Raw genomic sequence first — 20,829 nt, forward strand, 5'->3', positions numbered from 1 at the left:
GCTCATTCTCAGGGCGCAGCAGGGTTCAAAGAGTGCGAGCAGAAGCGTGCAAACCAGTGAGACCGCCAGAGATTAGGCTCAGAACCGGCACATCAGTCTTTTTGCTGCGTTCTGTTGGCTAAAGTAAACCACAAAGCTGCCCAGATTCAGAGTGGGAAAATAGATTCCACCTCTTCAAGGGAAGGTCTCCAAAGACACATTGCAAAGGCTACGAATAGATGTTGGGGTAGAGAATTAGAGTCATTTTTTTTTTTTCAGTCAACATACTACATTAACAAGCTTTATTACTAAGATTTTATCAGTTACATGTTATAAATTCAACATTCTGGGCAAGAAACAATAATTTCTTCACCGTCAGCGGCTACATTTCTGGTAGCTACCTACATTTTTACGATACTAGATAGAATCCATTTTCACCTTTGGTAGAGAAGCAAAGGATTTGAGCAGCTCATTTTTAAGTAAATATTCTATTCTTCTTCCTTTAGTCTTTATTATGTGTAGATCAGAGATGATTTATCCTGAATGTTGCTGTAGAGTGATTTGGGAGTTTTTCCTGTGAAATTTTTAGTGGCAAGGTTAACCACCTGATTCTAAAGCATGCATAAAAAGAAATTCTGAATAGTATTTTTCCTTAAAGGGATCATGGCTTACATAGAATTGAAGAAAAAATGAATACAGTTCTTACTTGTCACTTTATTTAATGTCAAGAATACTAATAGACAAAAACAATTCTACAAAAGTCTACAGTTATGATATAATTGATAATCCTTATTCGTCTGCCTCATGTTATCATTTCAATTTGCATGAACATTTGTTGACTCAAAAAACAATGTGTCTTGAAGCGAACATGCCTTCTTTTAAATAATCTTTCTGCCTTCCACACTTGTCATAGTCTTGCTATAATAAACACAGATTCATACTTCAATTGACTGATAGAATTCCAAACTCTAAATGCCCCAAAGAGATTTTCAGTCCACACTTAACCTATATTTGAAAGTAAATGCTATATTTCTTTTTTTTTCTAATTTTTTTTTTTTTATTTTCAACGATTATTTATTTTTGGGACAGAGAGAGACTGAGCATGAACGGGGGAGGGGCAGAGAGAGAGAGGGAGACACAGAATCGGAAACAGGTTCCAGGCTCCGAGCCATCAGCCCAGAGCCCGACGCGGGGCTCGAACTCCCGGACCGCGAGATCATGACCTGGTTGAAGTCGGATGCTCAACCGACTGTGCCACCCAGGCGCCCCTTTTTTTTTTTTTTAATTTTTTTTTTTTAATAAATGCTATATTTCAATAGTAAAAACGAAACCCAATGTCACACCACGTCTGTATTTCTACAAACATGTTATAAGGATTAGATATGATGGTAGCCTATGCGAGCAGTTGACCATTGTGACCACTGATCATGCACAAGTTCAGGGATGCTGGAGATATTGTTGACGCCGGCTTCCAAAGCTGAAGCTACAGGCAAATGGCAGATTTCAGCTGGACATCCAGGGTAACTTTGCTTCCAAATGGGTTTGGGAAGATTAAATGAGACAATGTGTATAAACAATCTAAGGCACAAAATAGGTCTTCAATAAATAGCTACTATTTTCTATTATTTTTACCTTCCCTTTGGAAATTATACTATTGTTGCATTATAGTTTAACCCGGAGGGAATCTTACCAGCAAGTCTTCTTGAGTCTAAGCAGACAGGAAGTTAAGAATGGGGAATGTTTGTGCAAAAAAGATCTGGTCCCTTGGAGATTTCAGTGTAATGTTGCAGGAGAGGCTGTGTCCATGTGCCTCAGAAAACCAAAATCTCCATGTCTCACTCTGGTGTGACTGTTGGTACTCTGGCACATGACAATTATTGCCTGTTTTAAGGATATGTTGCAAATATGATTAAACCTAGAACAGGCTTTCAAAGAGTATGGAATCTTTAAAGGGAATCTGCAGAGTGATTTATGATATTTCAAAGCCAAATGGATAACTTACTGATTTTTTATGTAAACTATGTAGCTTTTATAACCCGTTCCAAGTCTAAAATGAGGATTCTAAGTAGATTATTTCTGCAAATAGTTTGGTTTGAAATTGAAAATCTGGGGGCGCCTGGGTGGCGCAGTCGGTTAAGCGTCCGACTTCAGCCAGGTCACGATCCCGCGGTCCGTGAGTTCGAGCCCCGCGTCGGGCTCTGGGCTGACGGCTCAGAGCCTGGAGCCTGTTTCCGATTCTGTGTCTCCCTCTCTCTCTGCCCCTCCCCCGTTCATGCTCTGTCTCTCTCTGTCCCAAAAATAAATAAACGTTGAAAAAAAAAATTAAAAAAAAAAGAAAATCTGACTAAATAGACACATATGATTTGGGGCTACAGAAAACTATTAGTTCCTAGATATTTTGCTGTTGTGTGCTGTAATCGTTCATTACTTTAATCTTTGTATTTCAGATTAAAACCTTGGGGCGCCTGGATGGCGCAGTCGGTTAAGCGTCTGACTTCAGCCAGGTCACGATCTCGCGGTCCGTGAGTTCGAGCCCCGCGTCGGGCTCTGGGCTGATGGCTCAGAGCCCGGAGCCTGTTTCCGACTCTGTGTCTCCCTCTCTCTCTGCCCCTCCCCCGTTCATGCTCAGTCTCTCTCTGTCCCAAAAGTAAATAAAAAACGTTGAAAAAAAAATTAAAAAAAAAAACAAACCTCAACAGCACACCTGCATGTGTTAAACAGAAGCAAAGAAATTCGTTTCTCATTTTTTTTTTCAACGTTTATTTATTTTTGGGGGGACAGAGAGAGACAGAGCATGAACGGGGGAGGGGCAGAGAGAGAGGGAGACACAGAGTCGGAAACAGGCTCCGGGCTCTGAGCCATCAGCCCAGAGCCCGACGCGGGGCTCGAACTCACGGACCGCGAGATCGTGACCTGGCTGAAGTCAGACGCTTAACCGACTGCGCCATCCAGGCGCCCCTCTCATTCTTCACTCATTCGACGAGAAAGTCTACAGTCTAGGGTGATGGAAAGGTAACATGGACTCAGTCCTTGCCTTCAAAGGGATTTAGAAGCAGTGACTTGGAGAAAGGTTACCTAAAATTTAAAGTAAGATCATGACGACCAGCTGATGGCTCCCCATGCCTGGCCTCCCAAACTCTATCCCCAGTCATTCTCCCCTACCTATCACCCACTGGGTCATAAAACCTGGGCATAGGCTTCTCAGATTGACATTCCAGGTAAGCAAGGGGTGTCATTTCAGCGGCAGTCATCTTCTGTCTGATCTTGTGTATTACTCTTTTTCCTGTGGACTTAGTACATTTTTGCTGGTATAATATTAATGCTTCTCTTTCATTTACATCTAGTGCCACAATTGCTTATAACGGTTGGTGTGTTCAACTCCACTATCTCACAGCCAGCTTTTAGCCAGAAGATGGAGTGCAAGAGCCAAAGACATGAAGTCTTGGGAAGTTTGTGGATTGCATATATTTTTCTCTGTTTTGAGAGGCTTGAAATTATATTCTTCAATGCTTAGCATTGTAATACATGTAAAGTTAGCCAAGCTGTTAGGAGAGGGCTACCCAAGTAATGCATTTTTACAAGCGTATGACTTGGATTTAATAATTTGTTGACAACCGGGGGTGGGGGTGGGGTGGGGAGGGAGTATAAATCAATGACCAGCAAAAGAAAATGGTTCTGGTGTTGTTCTGACAAGTAAGGTACAATTAGTACTGTTGGTCCTTTCTCTCATATCTGTAGGTCAGAGAGTCCCAAATCAGAAGGAGGAGGAGGATGAAGCCATTTTTAGGAGGCATTGTTTGGACATAAAACACATTTCCCAAATGGTAACAATTGGTGACTGTGGTAAAGGGGTACCCAAGTGTTCTCCGTGTGATTCATACCCTCACAACCCATTCTCCAAGTGTGAAATTACTTGCAAGTCAAAACTGAAAAGAAGGACCTCCCGGATTTCTTACTTTAGTCAACTAGACATGGCGTGATGTCATCATTCAGTTAAAAACAACAGCTCTTACGCCGCTTAACCTACGTCCTAGGGACAAAACAGTCAAGTACCAGAGTTTGCGGAAACCTACAGCCACTTGTGAAATTTAACACAACGAACGTGACTTAAAGGAGTTCAAAGATTTGGCGTGTCATTTATCAGAAGTCCAAGTTTTCATTATCCTCGAATCTTGGACTCTCCAGTGAGCTGGAGACATGGCAAAGAGCGTCGAAACGCTGCCATAGAGAGGCAGCGTTCACTTTCCGTAACACGTGGAAAGGGTGAGGAGACTGCTCTTGGACTTCTCTGCTTGTGTTTTAAAAAAGAATCTTCGGTTTAGTGAGCTTGCCCTGCGTTCATGACTCAGCCCCTGTAATACCAGCGTGGGGCAGAGCCCTCTGCTCCTCGGGCAGGAACTCGACAAGTGGGGGGCTGTGCTTCTGGTACTGGGGAGGCTAAATCGATTCCGATGCTCAGACTTGAAAGTAAACCAAGCCCTGATCTTCAGGGTCACTTCCAAGACTACCAAAACAGGACTCACCATAATGAAGAAAACAGCGGTGAGTGCTGTTTCTTGGAAACAGTTACCCGTTTTTTTTTTATTACTTGGAGGCTGGCTTAATCCTTCTCTTCCTATCAGGCAACATATGGATTATATTTTCTCCAAAATTAGGTAGGGTTTGGCGGCCCCGTTTAGATTCTGGAAATGTATGAATGAGTTTCAAAGGAAGTGTGTCTTTGGTTTTCTTTTTTGTTTTTGCCTGTTTGTTTGGCTGTGTTTTTTGTTTTGTTTTGTCTCCTGTGTCTTTGGACTTATTATTCCTTCTCTACCAAGAGGATATTGAATATTCAAGCGCATCTGAAATAGTACTACAGAAGTTGAAAGTTCAGTTTAAAGAGCTGAGTTCACCTCTCCTGTGGTTTTAGCACTCAATATCATGACCACTGCATTCAATCCAAATCCAGTTGGCAGGATTTCTCCAAGTGGAGTGAGAGATATGGCTTTTACTGCACTCTATAAATATGACCATTTATTGGCCCCAACATATTTATGTTCCCATTCATTCAGTGCTCACTTAAACTGTCGAATTTGCTTGACCCAGTCTATAAATGTAAATTACCTACATCTGAAACTCACCCCGGATGCCTTTTGAGTGTTGGAACCGTGTGACTTCTGCAGACGGGTCTAGGTCTCAAGGTAACCCCCAGGCAGCCCGTCACCTCCCACTCCCCCTTTCCTCCCGCTCCCAGAAGCACTAAAATGCATATTATCCCAGAACCTTAAAATATTATCAGAAGGGGATACCAGATACATTAATAGACGCAACGTTCCTGTCTTGTTTTAAAATCTATTTCTTTAAGTTTACTTATATATTTTGAGAGAAAGGGAAGGAGAGAGAGAATCCCAAGCAGGCTCCACGCTGTCAGCGCAGAGCCCAACACAGGGCTCCTCCGGCTCATGAACGGTGAGATCGTGACCTGAGTCCAAATCAAGAGTCGGACACTTAATCGACCGAGCCACCCAAATGCCGCTGGCTTTAAAATATTTTACTGGCTTGAGGAAGTCAGGGAGTTTGATCAATGTCAAAAGAACAAATATGAACCTTGTTTGCTGTTTCCTTTATCGTAAGTCTAAGAATTTTACGCGGCATGGTCAGATTCAAGGAATACTAGCTCAAGACTTTGACTAGTCCTGGCTGTGTCCATTGGCACAGTTTTCCTGAGACACCCCTCCTCCTTCCAAGGCTACAGTTTATTGAACAGGTTCCTAAGGAAATAGGGGTAGTTTCTACTACCTCCTTCATCATCTGCATTGTAGCCTCTTCATCCACACTGGCTAGAGAGCGCTCTTTAAAGATCACCTTCTCCCGTCTGTCTTCTCTGTACGGGAGATTTAAGCGCCCTCCTGAAATAATCCTTCACACTGAAAGGATTTTGAAACTACCTCCTTCACCTTATTTTCTTTAGGCAGAATATCCTCATCATCTTAGACCTTCCTGTGCTTTTCCACTTTCTATTTTTCTAGTATTTTCTTCCGGGCTTCATATCTCCAAAGTAAACTGACCTACTTCCAGAAATAAAATAACTGAAAATATGCGCACCTTATAAAAGCTAACCACCGTGCGCCAAAACGGAAATTGGTAACAAATTAAGAATGCCAGCAATTTGTGCATTTTTTCTAAGACATTTCGTCTCATGTGTGTAACATTAGAAACTGGTTCATTGAAAATAAAAGCTGGGAAAGGAATACTAACGATGCTTGTATTAAATTAATTGGATGACATTCTGCATAGGCTTTCTTTTTTAACTCATTAGGACATTTTAGAAAAGTGGATGAATTTAAACCTTTTTTAGCTTATTAATAACACATTCATTAGAAGAGACACTATAATGATATCGAAGAATTTAGCACAATAATTGACACTCAATACCAGACGCTCAATAAATAGTAGTTATTAACTGATTGGGCTTCGGTCTTATAGCTATTCAAGTATATTTTCTAATATGAAAACATTAAAAGGAAAACAACACTTTCTTTCTAATTAAGAAATGAAGGCTAGTAAACTGGAGACTCTCCAGGCACCTGTTACATTACGTAAGAACTTACAATATCCAGCAAGAAATGTTTGAGTTTTGTAAGGCTGTGAAATGGTCTGAAATACTTAACAAGTCTTAAGGTGTTATCAGGACGCTAACGTTTGTACGATATGGAACTCATTACACATTTTTCTGCTCATTTGAATACTACACAATGCAGAACATTCTTTCTTTATTCTTCCAATGGAGACATTTTGAGGAAATGCAGATGTGAGCCACTACCCAAGGACTTTTAAACAAATAGGAAGTTTAATTCAATTGTTTCCTGAGAGATTGACTTCTTGCAAAAGCCAAAGAAAATCTCTTACGAATTCAAAAGGTACAAAAAGAAGGTCGAAGCCATAAAACGGGGGAGGGCTTGGTTTAGAAAAGTTAAAGTCTTTGGACAAGGATAATTACCGGGAGGCTGTGCTGTGAATTCCATCATTCCGTTTCTGCTAAAATAAGCAGCACAGTGGTCCTTTTATCTTTTTATGTTTTTACCAGGAGACTGGTGAAGCAGCTTTGATGAAGCAAATTCCTATTTACATCAAATCTAAACACCCAGGATAAATGGGCTTTTTTTTTCCTCCTATGACCCGGTCATAAAAACGATGATCTTAATAACGTGCAATCCCAAGGAACCTGTGATCCAAAGTGCCTCCTGAATTATTTTCATAAATAATAGGGAATTATATTCAAGGAACCTAGTTTCTTAGCCTGGACATGAAACGACAGAATTCTGGGCTACATAACGAGATTAGACGTTTCTTCACCCTCTCTTGCTCTGCAGGGAGGAGCCGCACGGGACCCAGAGATTCTCCTTAGTTGTGAGAATCCCCCCGCAGAGCGTCCCCTTCTCAAACTCGTTCTTCTGGTGACCCCGAGGCTGGTGCCGTTTCCTCCTGCCACCGCTGGCTCTCAGACGCAGAGGACAGAAGCAATGCCCCTCACGTCTGCAGCAGGTGCTGGGGCCGTCACTGCCCCAACCAAACCTGGCACTGAGGCAACGTCAAGACCACCGACGGCAGCACAACGGAACTACTCTTGCCACCCGTGAAGACTGCTGGCACCAACCCCGTGGGCGGCTTACGTGTCGATTTTCACGTGGTGACATCCAAGCACAGCTTGCCCCTTTCTTGCATCTTCTCTCGTTGCAAAATGTCTCTCATCTTAAGTCTCGAATAAAGGTCTGCGTAGGTGAGGCCACGCGAGTCTCTGGCTGGGAATTCTCTCCCTCTGAACTCACTGCACCAGGATTTTCACCTGAGCACCACTTCTCTTTGGCCTAATCTTCCCAGATACTTCATATCCAAGTTTCTATACTCAGGACGCCTTTACTTTTTAGGTAAGGTTTAAAATTCCTTACAATTAACGCTTCAGTTCAATATCGAGTATTTTTGTGCCTGGCACACACACACGCTCGGTAAACGTTTATTGACTGGGTAGACTGAGCCTATTCCACACCCACCACGGTGGGAACTCAAAGGTGAGTACGATTTGACTTCTGCCTTCAAGGATTCACGGCCTAGAAAGGAAGACCAAAGGAACCATAATTCCAGTTACATCAGTAGAGACACAAATAAAGGGTTCTGGGGGTAAACTGAAACCAGATCTGTGTGATAATCCACTTTGGCGAAGAGTCGGACTCTATCTTCCTACCATTTTGAATCAGCACGCATTTACTGTGTCTTATTCTAGATGGACCTGCGGTTTTCTCACACTGTTTTTAAGGCGTATCCCTGTCACCTCAAGTCATTCCTCTCTGGTCCGTAGGTAGAGCTCGGACCCAAGCTGCCTTGCGTTTTCAGGAGGCCCTCGCGGTTGTCTTAGGGCATTCCTGGTGTTCTAGGCTGAAGGGACTGGGCAGAACACAGTACACCAGTCTGCTCTCCTGCCTCAACAAAATAGCACACACTGGGAGGCTTAAACGACAGAAAAGTATTTCTCACAGTTCTGGAGGCTGGAAGTTTGAGCTCGAGCGCTGGCGAGATTGTTTTTTACCCAAGGCCTCTCTCCTCGGCTTGCAGATGGCCGCCTCCTTGCCATGTCTTCACACGGTCATGCCTCTGTGCACACCCATCCCTGGGGTCTCTTCCTTTTTTCATAAGGACACCAGTACCAGTCCTATTGGATTAGGGCCCATTCTCCTGTGACCTTTTATCATCTCCCTAAAGGCCCTGTCTCTAAAGACAGTCACACTGGGGATGAGGGCTTCAGCCTATGCATGTGGGTGGGGACATAAGTTAGTCTCTAACAAAGGATTTGCAACATTAACCTAGGGGCTCAGAATTCTACTCAGAAGTACCCGGCTGTGTCACAGGACTCCTTAACTGATTATCTTTCAGCACTATTCATTTCTAAGAGAACAGAGACTTAAAACTGGTGAACCTGCTTCAGAGCCTTCAGGTGACGTCATGGGCAGATAGCTAGTTTCATGGGCACAGGCTTTTTCTTTCAGTTCTGGATTCTTATTGTGGTAAAATACACATAACGTAACTTTTACCATTAGTGACGTTGAGCGCACTCACGATGTTGTGCAACTATCACTCACATCTAGTTCTGGAACGTTTTCAACCTTACAGGAAACCCCATTAAGCAGTCACTCTCCTTCTTCCCTCCCCCGTAGCCCCTGGCAACCACTCATCTTCTTTCTGTTTCTCTGGATTTGCCTATTCTGGACATTTCCTATAAATGGAGTCATGCAATATGTACCTTTTCTGTCTGGCTTCTTTCACTTAGCATAATACTTTCAAGATTCATTCATGTTGTAGCACGGATCAGTTCTTTCTACCTTTTGTGACTTAATAATATTCCAATCACATGGATATACCACAAGCTGTTTACCTGTTCACCAGTTGATGGACGTTGGATTGTTTCCACTTGTCGGCTATTATGAATATGGCTGCCATGAGCATTTATGTACAAATATATACAGGGACGTATGCTTTCACTTCTTTTGGATATATATACATAGGAATGGAATTGCAGGGTCATATGGTAACTCTATGTCTAACTTTTTGAGTAACTGTCAAACTGCCTTGCACTGTGGTTGCACCATTTTATATTCCTACTAGTAGGATGCAAGGGTTCCCATTTCTCTACATTCTCTCTAATCCTTGTTATTTCCTGATTATTATTATTTTTATTATTGCCGTCCTAGCGGGTATGACATGGTATCTCACTGTGATTTTGATGTGCATTTCCCTAATGACTAATGATATTGAGTATCTCTTCGTGCATTTGTTGGTTGTGGGAGAAAACGTCTGTTCAAGCCCTTTGCCTGATTTTGAATTGGGTCACTTGTCTGTTGTTGATTTGAATGTATACACTCTGGATACTAGGCTCTTATCAGTTACATGATTTGCAGATATTTGCTGTAGGATTTGGATGCCAGGTTGATTTTGTTTATGCCACCCTTTCAGATATTCCAGCATTGTTGGAAGAAGTCCTGGATGGTTTGTAACTCTGTATTTCCAAAAAGAAAAGATATCAGTAGTAAATACCAAAATCAACGGGAAAAATGGTTCATTAAAACTCTGGAGTTAGGGGTGAGGATGGGGGAGGGAGAAAAGTACATCAAATGTTTAAAGTTAATGACAGATGAGGAAAAAAAAAGAATTTAAAATATGGAAATTACTTTTCTGAGAGTCAGTATATCAATTACAAGGAAAAAGAAGAGGATGAAAGATGAGAAATTTAAAAGCAACAAGAGAGATGTTTGTTTTCAAAACCTTAAGACCATTTTTATTTTCAGATGAGGTTAGGTAACCACAAGGCAAAATTAAAAGCAACATAAATTAGCATATTTGTTTGGGTTTGAGGTCTCATTTGTTAACACAAACACTTTCAACTTAAAAGAACTTCTGGTAAACCAAATGTGAATTTTCAATACTACTCCTATTTATAAAAGAGGAGGAAAAAAAAATGAATGAACCCAGTGAAAGCCATTCTTCCTAAACAGACTGCTGACTGGTGTACAGATGGTAAGAAAATTCTGCTCTTGCTGAAACTTGCAGAAAAACTCTGCAGATTTTGCAGCGTTTAGAACTGCTAGCCAAATGAAATATGATTACCTCCATATGATTTGTATCAACTCCAGTTAGCAGAGGTATAAGTAATCATTTCTTTAGTTATATGACTTTCTACTTGTACTTCTGAAGATATGTCAGAAATCTGTATTTGAATCAACTGCATTTTATTCATATACACAGGCACAGACCGAAAGACAAAATTATCTGAAAATATACTTCCCCAGCAAGTGTCTATAGAATTAAGCTTTTTGAAAGAGAAGAGGGCACTCTTTCATATGTGTTTAAATATACTTTGGCAGACTGCCTGACATTTAGTTTTGATTATAATAAATTACTATTACTACTACCTATATGTTATGATTTCTAGCCATGGTTTCTCAGAAGAGAGTAGTAAAATTAGTGTAGGCTGTCTGTTAAGGACAGTGAGGGAATTTCTTTTTATTTCTTATGGAAAGGAACAAGGCCAACTTAACATCCCCCAGTAGCACCTCCCATAGAGAAGCTCAAAAAGTATTTGACAACTCATCTTATAAAATTTCAATACGACATACTAGAGACGCAAAGAAAAACTAAAAACAAGCCAGAGGAATGAACAGAACGTTTTAAGGATGTGAGCCTTGAAGTCAATCAACCACCACATAAAGTAACTATGAAATGGGCCTCTCCTTAATTTTCAAAGAATAAAGGAACACAATAGAAAAGACAACGCATTTGTTCAAAGCTCTGCATTTCTAGGTTTGCCCGTGAGTAAATTGTGAACTGTTTGAGAAAAACGTATTGCGTTGAAACTGTGGCCCTACCCTGTCACCAAATCAATCCCAATGTGGAAATGGGCAACGTCGCTCTCGTCATAAATAAACTCTGACAAGTTCTCAGAATTTTTGGAGGATTAATGGATAGTGGAAGAAGGGTATGGGATAGGGACTGTCTGGAGAAATGTACAGTTCTTTTGTATTCATTTTTTCCAAAGGGGGGAATAAAAAGGTAAAGTATTAACCCTCTGAACACCCCCCAAATCAGTTTATGGTCCCATCGGAAAACAATGATACCTAAGCACCCGGTGATTGGTATAGAGCTCACAGTCAGTCCCGGGGCCCTCTGCAGGAGGCACTGTGGGGACGAGCATTGTGCTGGGCAGGCTTTGTAGTTGGGCCAGAACTTGGGCTGGATTTTTTTGACCTTCCCTCCTTCCTGACCTTCAGGTTATGTGCTTAACCTGTACACCACCAGTCATAGCTTTTATCATATTATCTTTGCCTATTCAATTCTTTGTCTCTTTGTCCAATTTGTTTTACCCCAGAGACTTTGAGCTCTGTTTGAAGGAAACGACCATGATGTCTGGCTTCCTGACGCATCCCCAGTACCCAACACAGAGGACCATACACTTACCGGAAGACTTTAGCGTGATTTTGTTGAATGAATAATTTCACACTGAAATTTTGTTAACATATTAGGTTACAAAGAGTTGGTGGCTGGTGCATTTAAAATACATAATTTTAGGGGTGCCTGGGTGGCTCAGTTGATGAGGCGACAGGCTCTCGGTTTTGGCTCAGGTCATGATCTCACTGGGTTGGTGAGTTCGAGCCCCTTGTGGGGAGCTCTGCTCACAGCGAGGGGCCTGTTTGGGATTCTGTCTCAAAATAAATAAACTTAAAAAATACATAATTTTATGAAGCTAAAAATAATTCCCCCAAAACGATGGATTTAAGCGCAATGCTCGGAGAGAGGCTTAGTGAAAAGAATGAGGTGTTCTTTGGGATGGGGGGGCGGGGGAGAAGAGGGCAGGTATTTTCCTTTCATTTGATTTTGTTGGGGAGAGTGGAAGGATGTCAACCATGTCTGAATCTGTGCCTTTACCAGGCATTCACAAGTGCCCCATGATTGTTTGAACAGCAGTGTCTTTGCCGTGAATGAAATTGCCTTGTGTTCTACAGTCGCCTACTTGAAAGGGACCTTAGTGATTATCGTATCCCATGGTCCACTTTAAAGACGAAGAAACTGAGGCCAAGAAAATGCAGTCATTCTTTACTGGTAGGGCTGGGCCTAGATACCAGGTCCGCTGACTTCCAGACCGTGTCGGAAGGGTCACTAGTTCTTTTAAAAATAATCACTGCTGCTTTAATAGCATCAGCACCTGTTGTTTTAGCTTCCGCAAGGGAGAAGCTATTAATTTCTCCTTCATCAAAGCCGCATTTCTGGTCTGTCTGAACCTTGTTTTCCTCTTCACTGCAGCTGTCTGCACCCGTAAGGCCAAATGTTGAACAGAGGCACCTTTCTGCTTAAATCCAGTAAATCGCCACGCCCAAATATGGAAAGAAAAAATTCGACACAGATCATCTAGACAGTGGCCAAATTTATAATGCTTTCACCGAAGTCTCTTCATTCCACCTGGTGGAGGCCTGGAGCCCACCAGGCGCAGCCACAGGCATGCGAACGCTTTCACACACACATCCACGCTTGTGGCCCGTGACCAGCCGTGGCCAGGACGCGAGCTGCTGGAAGCTGAGACAGACACTTAATCTGAGCGGCAACTTCACCCTCTGTAAAATGGGAAGTGATTACAATCCTTCGCAAGGGAAGTCTTGAGAATCGGATGGAAGGGCGAGGATCTTCAATAAGCAAGTGCAGTTTGCTTTTATTACGATTACTGCTGTTCCTGCGTTAGCAAGGCCCGGTTTGTTTGAGCTGCGTTCCTTCCCGCGCGGCCCGCCGCCCCACCGGCGTCGGAAGGTGAAGGGCTCCGGGCGTCTCGGGGCGTACCCGGGAGGAGGGAAGCCCGCGCTAGCGCGCATGCGCGCCCGGGGAGCCGCCGGCCCCTAATAAGAACGCCGCGCAGCGCCGCGGCGAGCCCAGTCGGAGCTGGCTTGGTGCCGGGCGCCGTGAGCGTGCGGGCGGCTGCCGCCCTCGGCTTCTTCCGCAGCCCGGGGGACCGAAACTTCCGTGGGAGGCTCCCATCGGTGCGCGCCCCTCCCGAGGGAAGCGGCGCCCAGCGGGAGAGGGAGAGCTGGACGGAGGCTGCCGGGCGCCCGTGGGAGCGAGCTGCAGCGGGAGAGGCGGAGCGGGGGAGCCGGGGGCGAGCCGCCCGCCTGGACCCGCGCCCAGCAGCAGCAGCCGCGGGCGCCGCCGCCAGCCAGGCAGGCTCCCGGGACCGCGGCGGGGGCGCGCCGGACCGTCGCCCACGTCCTGGACGCCGGCGTGCGCCGGGAGGATCGGCCGTCCGCCCCGCGGAGGGCAGCGCTGCCCGGGCGGCGCGGCCGGAGCCATGCGGACCGAGTTCGGGGCTGGGGAGCCTGAGCGCGGCCGGCCGCTGCACTTGCTGCCCGGAGCCCTGCGCGCGCTGCCACCTTTCTGGGCCCCTTCTCGCCGCCCGAGAGGGCAGTAAAGGAGCGGAGCCGCTTCCCGACTTGCGCGCGGGACCACGAGGCCGAACCTCCGCGGCAACGACCTGGCTTCAGGTCGGCGGCGGGAGTGAGCGTCCCCTCGGGGATGCGTGCGGAGGCTCCCGTCGCGGGTGAAGCCTCCGGGGGCTGCGGGCCGGCGGCTCCGGGGCCCCTCTGACTCTGCGCCCAGAGCGTTCCATCAGCGAGGGCTCGCTCTCAAGGCAGCGCCCCCGGGGACCGGCGAGCGGCATCCCGCCCCGGCCGAGGGAGGGATGACTTAGGACCCCTGCCCCAGCAGCCCGGCGTCGTCGGCTCCTGGACGTCGCGGCAGAGGACGAGAGGCCCGCTCGGGGAGCGCCGCGGAAGGCGTCCCAGTCCCGGCCGCCGCAGCACCGGGAGCCTGGTCGTCGGGGCCGCGACTTCCCGGAGACAGCTCTGCGCCGTCTGGAGCCTCGCCGCCCGCGCGCAGGGTGGTGCCATGTGGGGCGGACGCCGCTCGCCCGCCGCTTCCCCTCGGAACGCCGCTTCGCTCTTGCAGCTGCTGCTGGCCGCGCTCCTGGCGGCGGGGGCGCGGGCCAGCGGCGAGTACTGCCACGGCTGGCTGGACGCGCAGGGCGTCTGGCGCATCGGCTTCCAGTGCCCCGAGCGCTTCGACGGCGGCGACGCCACCATCTGCTGCGGCAGCTGCGCGCTGCGCTACTGCTGCTCCAGCGCCGAGGCGCGCCTGGACCAGGGCGGCTGCGACAACGACCGCCAGCAGGGCGCCGGCGAGCCTGGCCGGGCGGACAAAGACGGCCCAGACGGCTCGGCAGGTAGGGCGGGCGGGTCGGAGCGCGAGAGGGGAGGAAGGTTGGCTTTGCCCGCGCGGCACGGGCCCGGGAGCCCGGAGACCCGAGAGGAGTTAGGGGCGATGGAATTTCAGAAAAGGGCTTGGACCAGGAGGGGGCGGGGGGCGGGGGGGGTGTCTGCATCCTGGAGCAGCTCTTAACTTGTGCTAAGCTTCACTGCCCTGAGCCTCAGTTTCCCTATCTGCCCCCTAAAGAACAGCTTGGCTTGGATTTTCAGAAGCAAACCACAAACATAAGGCAGCGTGGGGTGCAGACAGCCCCGCATTCCTCCTGGCCGGGGACCTCTGAAACCCTCTCCCATGCCTCCTGTCTCCATAGGTCTAACTTCTAGTAAGAGTGAGTGTCTTGGTGGGACCCCGGGAAACGGTGAGGGCGCGACCGCAGCGAGAGGTTTGGCGAGGGCCCTTCGTCCGTAGAGGCTCCGCAGAAGGCAGGCAGCTCCTCAGGGCTTTCCTGTGGGTGATGCACTTTAACAGACCGGGGAATTCTAATCCTCTGGAACACTTGGCTGCACGGCCCGGGCCTCTCTGGTTTCTGGACAATTCTCTTTACCACGTCAGACTTAGTAGGTGGGATATTAAAACCGTGCCCAAGCTTGCTCTTCGTGGCTTTGGTTTTTTCAAATTAATAGTTTTTTTTTCAAGTTGCCGAAGAGAGAGCACACATCCACAAACGAATTTTGATGAGTTCCACTTCCTCCATTCTTCGGAAACCTTCCAGACCACCTCCCTTGAGGGTCTCCGCCCACGTACCGGAGGGAGGATTTAGCACCAGGGTAGAGGTGGAGGTCGGATGGCAAACACAGAATGGACGTCTCCTCCCTTTTCTGCAGCTGGTTATGTTGAGGACTTTTTAGCAGCGCCCTGAGCCGGGGTTTAAGCTACCTGAGCTTTGTTTGGCACTGAGTGGCACCTGTGTTTCCAGAACTGTCTCCTGGGCCTGGTAAGAGGCAGCTCTCTTCAGTGCTGTTCCCTTTGCAGTCAAGCATTTTATTAGCAAGCTACTCCTCTTGTCCCGCTGCCTTGAGTCTGAAGAGCGGAGAACGGAGGGTAGTTCCAGAAAAGGTGCCATTTTAAAGCTCCAGCTCCTCCAGCTCACGGTTGCAGGGCGTGTGACTGGGGAAGAAAGCCTTGAGAAACGAGCCAAAGACGGAACTGCTGCCTTGATGTATCTGCTAAGTTGGGCTCATGAGTGATCTCTAAAAAGTTGGGTTGAGGGGCGCCCGGGTGGCTCAGTCGGTTAAGCATCCGACTTTGGCTCAGGTCATGATCTCACACTTTCTGGGTACCAGCCCCGCATCGGGCTCTGTGCTGACAGCTCGGAGCCTGGAGCCTGCTTTGGATTCCGTGTCTCCCTCTGTCTCTGCCCCAGCTTGCGCTCTGTCTCTCTCTCAAAAATAAGCAAACATTAAAAAAAAAGTTTAGAAAAAAAAGTTGGGTTGACTTTGGACAGACCAGAAGGCGGCTAGCTTCTTGTGAGGTGGATGCCTTCCTCACTCTTTTAAATCCTTTTTCCTAAACACTCTGTTCCACTGGCTTCTCTTCTGCAGTCAAAACGGTCAACATGCCTAATCAGGCTGCGCCCAGGGTTTATGGGAGCACTGCGTTCTTTACCTCTGTGTGGTTATTTACACCCCCATGAAAAATCCTGGAAGGAAAACAATTCTTTCTCCCCAAAACTCATTCTGTGGACTTACACTGAACTCAGCTAGTTTCCACTGTGATGTCTGGAGAATTCTTTTTTTTTTTTTTTTTTGCTTTTATTTGTTTACATCCCAATAACCCATTTAGGGCTGGTACCCTAATTTAGAGAATGAGATAATTATAACGTGCATACGGAAAAGCCCAGCGTCCACTGCTCCGGTCCGTCATAGCTGGGCTGAAGAGATCATGCTGTTAGAACAGCACCCTCATCTGAAAACCCTCTGCGCTGCAAACTCTGTAGCAAGTGTTTCTACCTGCTGCCGGGGCGCGACATAAATAAGTGTTCAGCACTGAAGGTTTAGGAAGTCTTCAGAGGTCAGCCTTTGGGACCTCCCTATAAAGTACGTTTTACTTAACAAGGCATTATTCCTCCAGGACTCCGTGTGGCAGTGTCTTCTAATAACACTGACTTGAGTCTCAGAGCTGGGCTTCTTCCCAGTTGCTGCCCTGCACCCCTGTGCTCTAGGCTTTGCCGAGACCAGCGAGCCCTAGTCCCTGTCCTTATGTAGTTTCCAATCGAAAAGCCAAGGCGACAGGCAGGAGCCCATCAGAAAACAGATTCTCGGTGACCCGGGGTAGAATTCCAAAGTGGCTCTGAAGCACCGTGCAGCCTCCTGTCTCCCGATTCTCCGTCCCCGGCAGCCTGCGTCTAGCTTCTGAAAGTCCTGGAGTGCCATCCCCAGAGCTTCCAAAAGATTGTTCTCAGTACAACAGTGTAAAAATGGAACTCGCTGCCAACTTGAGGAAAGCTTTTTATTTTCCGCTTGTACGTTATTTTTCAGAAGAAACCTTACTCGTTAAATACGATGCACGCTGCTCCACGGTCTGCAGGCTTTCCCTGGAGTTCTTCATACAGAACCCAGTGTTGTTAACTGCGGGTGTAACTGCCCTACTGCAGCCACCCTGGCCCTGCCTGGGTCCCTTCTTGATCATGGGGGCTGCCCTTCTCCCTGGAACAGATGTCCTGTTGCTCCCAACATTTGTTCTGTTTGGTACCTTGTTTCATGCTGACCTGCATGTGTCTGGAATAGCTTCCCTTTATTGCGAGTCACATCACCTTTCCACCATCCAGTGCCCACGGGGGGGGGGGGGGGGGGGGGCACGGCCTAAGGACCAGCCCTCAGCGAGGCAAGTTTGTGTGTGGTGGTTTTTTGTATTTTGTTTTTTGTTCTTTTTTTACCCTTCTTTGATGACCCCTGTGCCTTGTGTTACAGATTTGGAAACGGCTGTGGCTAGACCCAAGTTTTTGATTTACTTGCCTGTGAAAAAAATAACAGCTCAAGAATGGCAAGAGAAGTCTGCAAAGAACATAGCTTCCAGGGGGTGTGTGTGTGTGTGGGGGGGGGAACCACTCTTAAATAATTTAATTCATTTCTTTTTTAAAAATATTAAAAAACTCTTTTTTTAAATGTTTATTTTTGAGAGAGAGAGAGAGACAGAGTGCGAGCAGGGGAGGGGCAGAGTGAGAGAGTGGGAGACCCTCCGAGCCATCAGCACAGAGCCCGACGCAGGGCTCGAACTCACAAACCCCACAGGATCATGACCTGAGCTGGAGTCAGACACTCAACTGACTGAGCCACCCCCAGAAATTTAATTCATTTCTATGCAGATCCGACAAGTATCTGTTAGGGCAGACTTAAGTTCAGGCAGTTCAGTTACTGTAGGAATTTTAGAAGTCTCAAAACATTCAATTCGTATTTTTGCTAAATTGGACATTCGTCTCAGTGTTGCAGTTGGTGAGCCTCAGCTGTGAACGTTAACAGTTTTGCTTTGGGGGCCGGTCCGCCTACAGGGCCCTACCGCCCTCCCTGCGTACTTGATGAGGGACCGGGCATCCTGTGGGCCGCTAGAAAGCAGAGACTGGCCCAGCCTGGGTCCTTCGGTTCCGGGTATGGGCTGGCGCGCTTACTCCAAGCGCTGATCTTTTACTGCGTTCTTACAGTAAACGATGATCCGTTTTTTATCCTTCAGTCCCCATCTACGTACCGTTCCTCATCGTTGGGTCCGTCTTCGTCGCCTTCATCATCTTGGGGTCACTGGTGGCAGCGTGTTGCTGCAGGTGTCTCCGGCCGAAGCAGGAGCCCCAGCAGAGCCGCGCCCCCGGAGGGAGCCGCCTGATGGAGACCATCCCCATGATCCCCAGTGCCAGCACCTCGCGAGGGTCGTCCTCCCGCCAGTCCAGCACGGCTGCCAGCTCCAGCTCCAGTGCCAACTCGGGGGCCCGGGCGCCCCCAACGAGGTCACAGACCAACTGTTGCTTGCCCGAGGGGACCATGAACAACGTGTATGTCAACATGCCCACAAATTTCTCCGTGCTGAACTGTCAGCAGGCCACCCAGATCGTGCCCCATCAAGGGCAGTTCCTGCACCCCCCCTACGTGGGGTACGCGGTGCAGCACGACTCGGGGCCTATGACTCCTGTGCCCCCCTTCCTGGACAGCCTGCAGACGGGCTACCGGAAGATCCAAGCCCCCTTCCCCCACACCAACAGCGAGCAGAAGATGTACCCAGCTGTGACCGTGTAGCTCAGGGTGCCCGCCGGGTTCCTGCACGGGACAGGAGCCACGGGGAAGCCGGGGATGCGGGAAGAATTCTCTAAGTGGAAGTCCGCCCGTGTGGCTGGTGTGGACGGCCCGATTCTCTTGGATGGTTTCGTTTGCCCCCGGCCCTATGAAAACATCTCTTTCCACGTTAGCCTTTCTGGATGTTGTTTCGTCCCGGTGCGTGATTGATTTATGACGGAAAAAAAGCATCATCTGGAGATGCCCGTGTTGTTGCCCGTGGTTGTGTGACAGACACTTGAGGCCGTAAGGGCCCTTGAGGTACGACTGCCGGAAGGATTTTGTGAACGGACAGATTGAGGGTTTCTATTGTATCCTTGCGATTATTTCTTTTTTGTTTCTTACTGTCCAAGATCGGAATACCTGTTCCCTCCCTTTTACCTGGGTAAGAGTTTTATAAGCATCCAGGGTTCAGGGGAAGATGTAAAGACAGAATTATTATAAAAGGAGATCCAGTTCGAACTCCCTGAGCTGGGTCCTTGATCTCAGTGTTTCACAGGCACATCTTAATTTCATTGTAAAAAGATAGATATATTTTGCCTATTTTTGTGCTTTTTTTTTTTTTTTGGTCTATTTTGTGCTTTTTTACCTTGTGTAGAGATCTTATTACAAAGTGATTTTCTACATTAAAAAGAGACTGAAAGAAATTGTATAGTTACTTAACTAATGACATTTCAGAACTCTGGGACTATTTTAATCTTTTAAGTAGCGGGTGGTGTAGTAATACAACCGTTCATGTCATTCCTGATCGTATCATCTAATTTTCTGACTTTATAGTGACATCTGAGAAGACGTAATTAGATGTTTTTATATTGAAATCATAAGTTACCACCTGCTACTTCTCCAAGTGAGTTGGAATTTTACCGTGTGGTATGGCTTGGCATTTTGTTCTATTCGGTTTTCGGATCCCCATGTCTATATGGTACCGTGTGCGGGTAATTTCTGTTATAAATGAAGATCAGCATTTCTGCCTAGATCTGATAAAACATTTTCTTGTTTTCCTATAAAAATTCAAAGAAATGCTTTACAACGATACTTAGTATAACTTCTCAGCCATAATCTGAGACTTGGGATGAAATTTACACCACAAATACAATATACTTTGCAAATCATGAGGCTTTTCATACTCTTGTTATCAGAATGGCTTATTTTTCAGGCGGGGGGGTGGGGGGACTACTGAGTCAAGAGAAAAGCTTTTCAAAGAGATCTTGCCTTTCTTCCCTCACAGTTAGTTTTTGTTTTCCTCTCTCTTATAGTCCTCAACAAGCACTGTATTCATTACTAATGTTCTGAGTTATGAAATTCAAGTGAATCTGTACTGTTTGCTTAAAAGAAGTAAGTTTAAGTATGTGCAACTGTATTTCCATCTGCTGGCACAACCAAGATTTGCAATTAAACCATTTGTAAGGTATGGTCTTTCACACATTTATATTTATATCGATAGTTTATATATCCAACTATCCATCCATTTTCTGTCTACCCTATTTTTCGCTCAGCTCTCTCTCCGTTCTCTCTCTCTCTCTCATGACTGAATGATATAAAACCGTTGTTGGCAATTGGTATCCACGAAGACGCTCAAAATTAAAAAATTTTTTTTTTTCAACGTTTATTTTTATTTTTGGGACAGAGAGAGACAGAGCATGAACGGGCGAGGGGCAGAGAGAGAGGGAGACACAGAATCGGAAACAGGCTCCAGGCTCTGAGCCGTCAGCCCAGAGCCTGACGCGGGGCTCGAACTCACGGACCGCGAGATCGTGACCTGGCT

The 20,829-nt window shown here is 46.7% G+C and overlaps 2 protein-coding genes across 2 annotated transcripts in view; one reads left to right on the forward strand and one right to left on the reverse strand.

The window, feature by feature from the left end:
• The window catches only part of ATP8A2 (ATPase phospholipid transporting 8A2), a 651,437-nt gene continuing 630,608 nt past the window's right edge, over positions 1-20,829 (reverse strand). The window contains exon 38 of the mRNA XM_086715021.1: positions 1-208. The gene's annotated coding sequence lies outside the window, so the exon portion shown is untranslated. The remainder of the gene's footprint in view (positions 209-20,829) is intronic.
• SHISA2 (shisa family member 2) lies at positions 14,364-20,473 on the forward strand. Its single transcript, XM_025924856.2, has 2 exons — positions 14,364-14,764; positions 18,475-20,473. The coding sequence occupies exons 1-2, from the start codon at positions 14,431-14,433 to the stop codon at positions 19,026-19,028; spliced, it is 888 nt and encodes a 295-aa protein (XP_025780641.1). The 5' UTR covers positions 14,364-14,430; the 3' UTR covers positions 19,029-20,473.

Source organism: Puma concolor, chromosome A1, assembly GCF_028749965.1.
Source record: "Puma concolor isolate L17-30 chromosome A1, mPumCon1.1.hap2, whole genome shotgun sequence".
Classification (NCBI taxonomy): domain Eukaryota; kingdom Metazoa; phylum Chordata; class Mammalia; order Carnivora; family Felidae; genus Puma; species Puma concolor.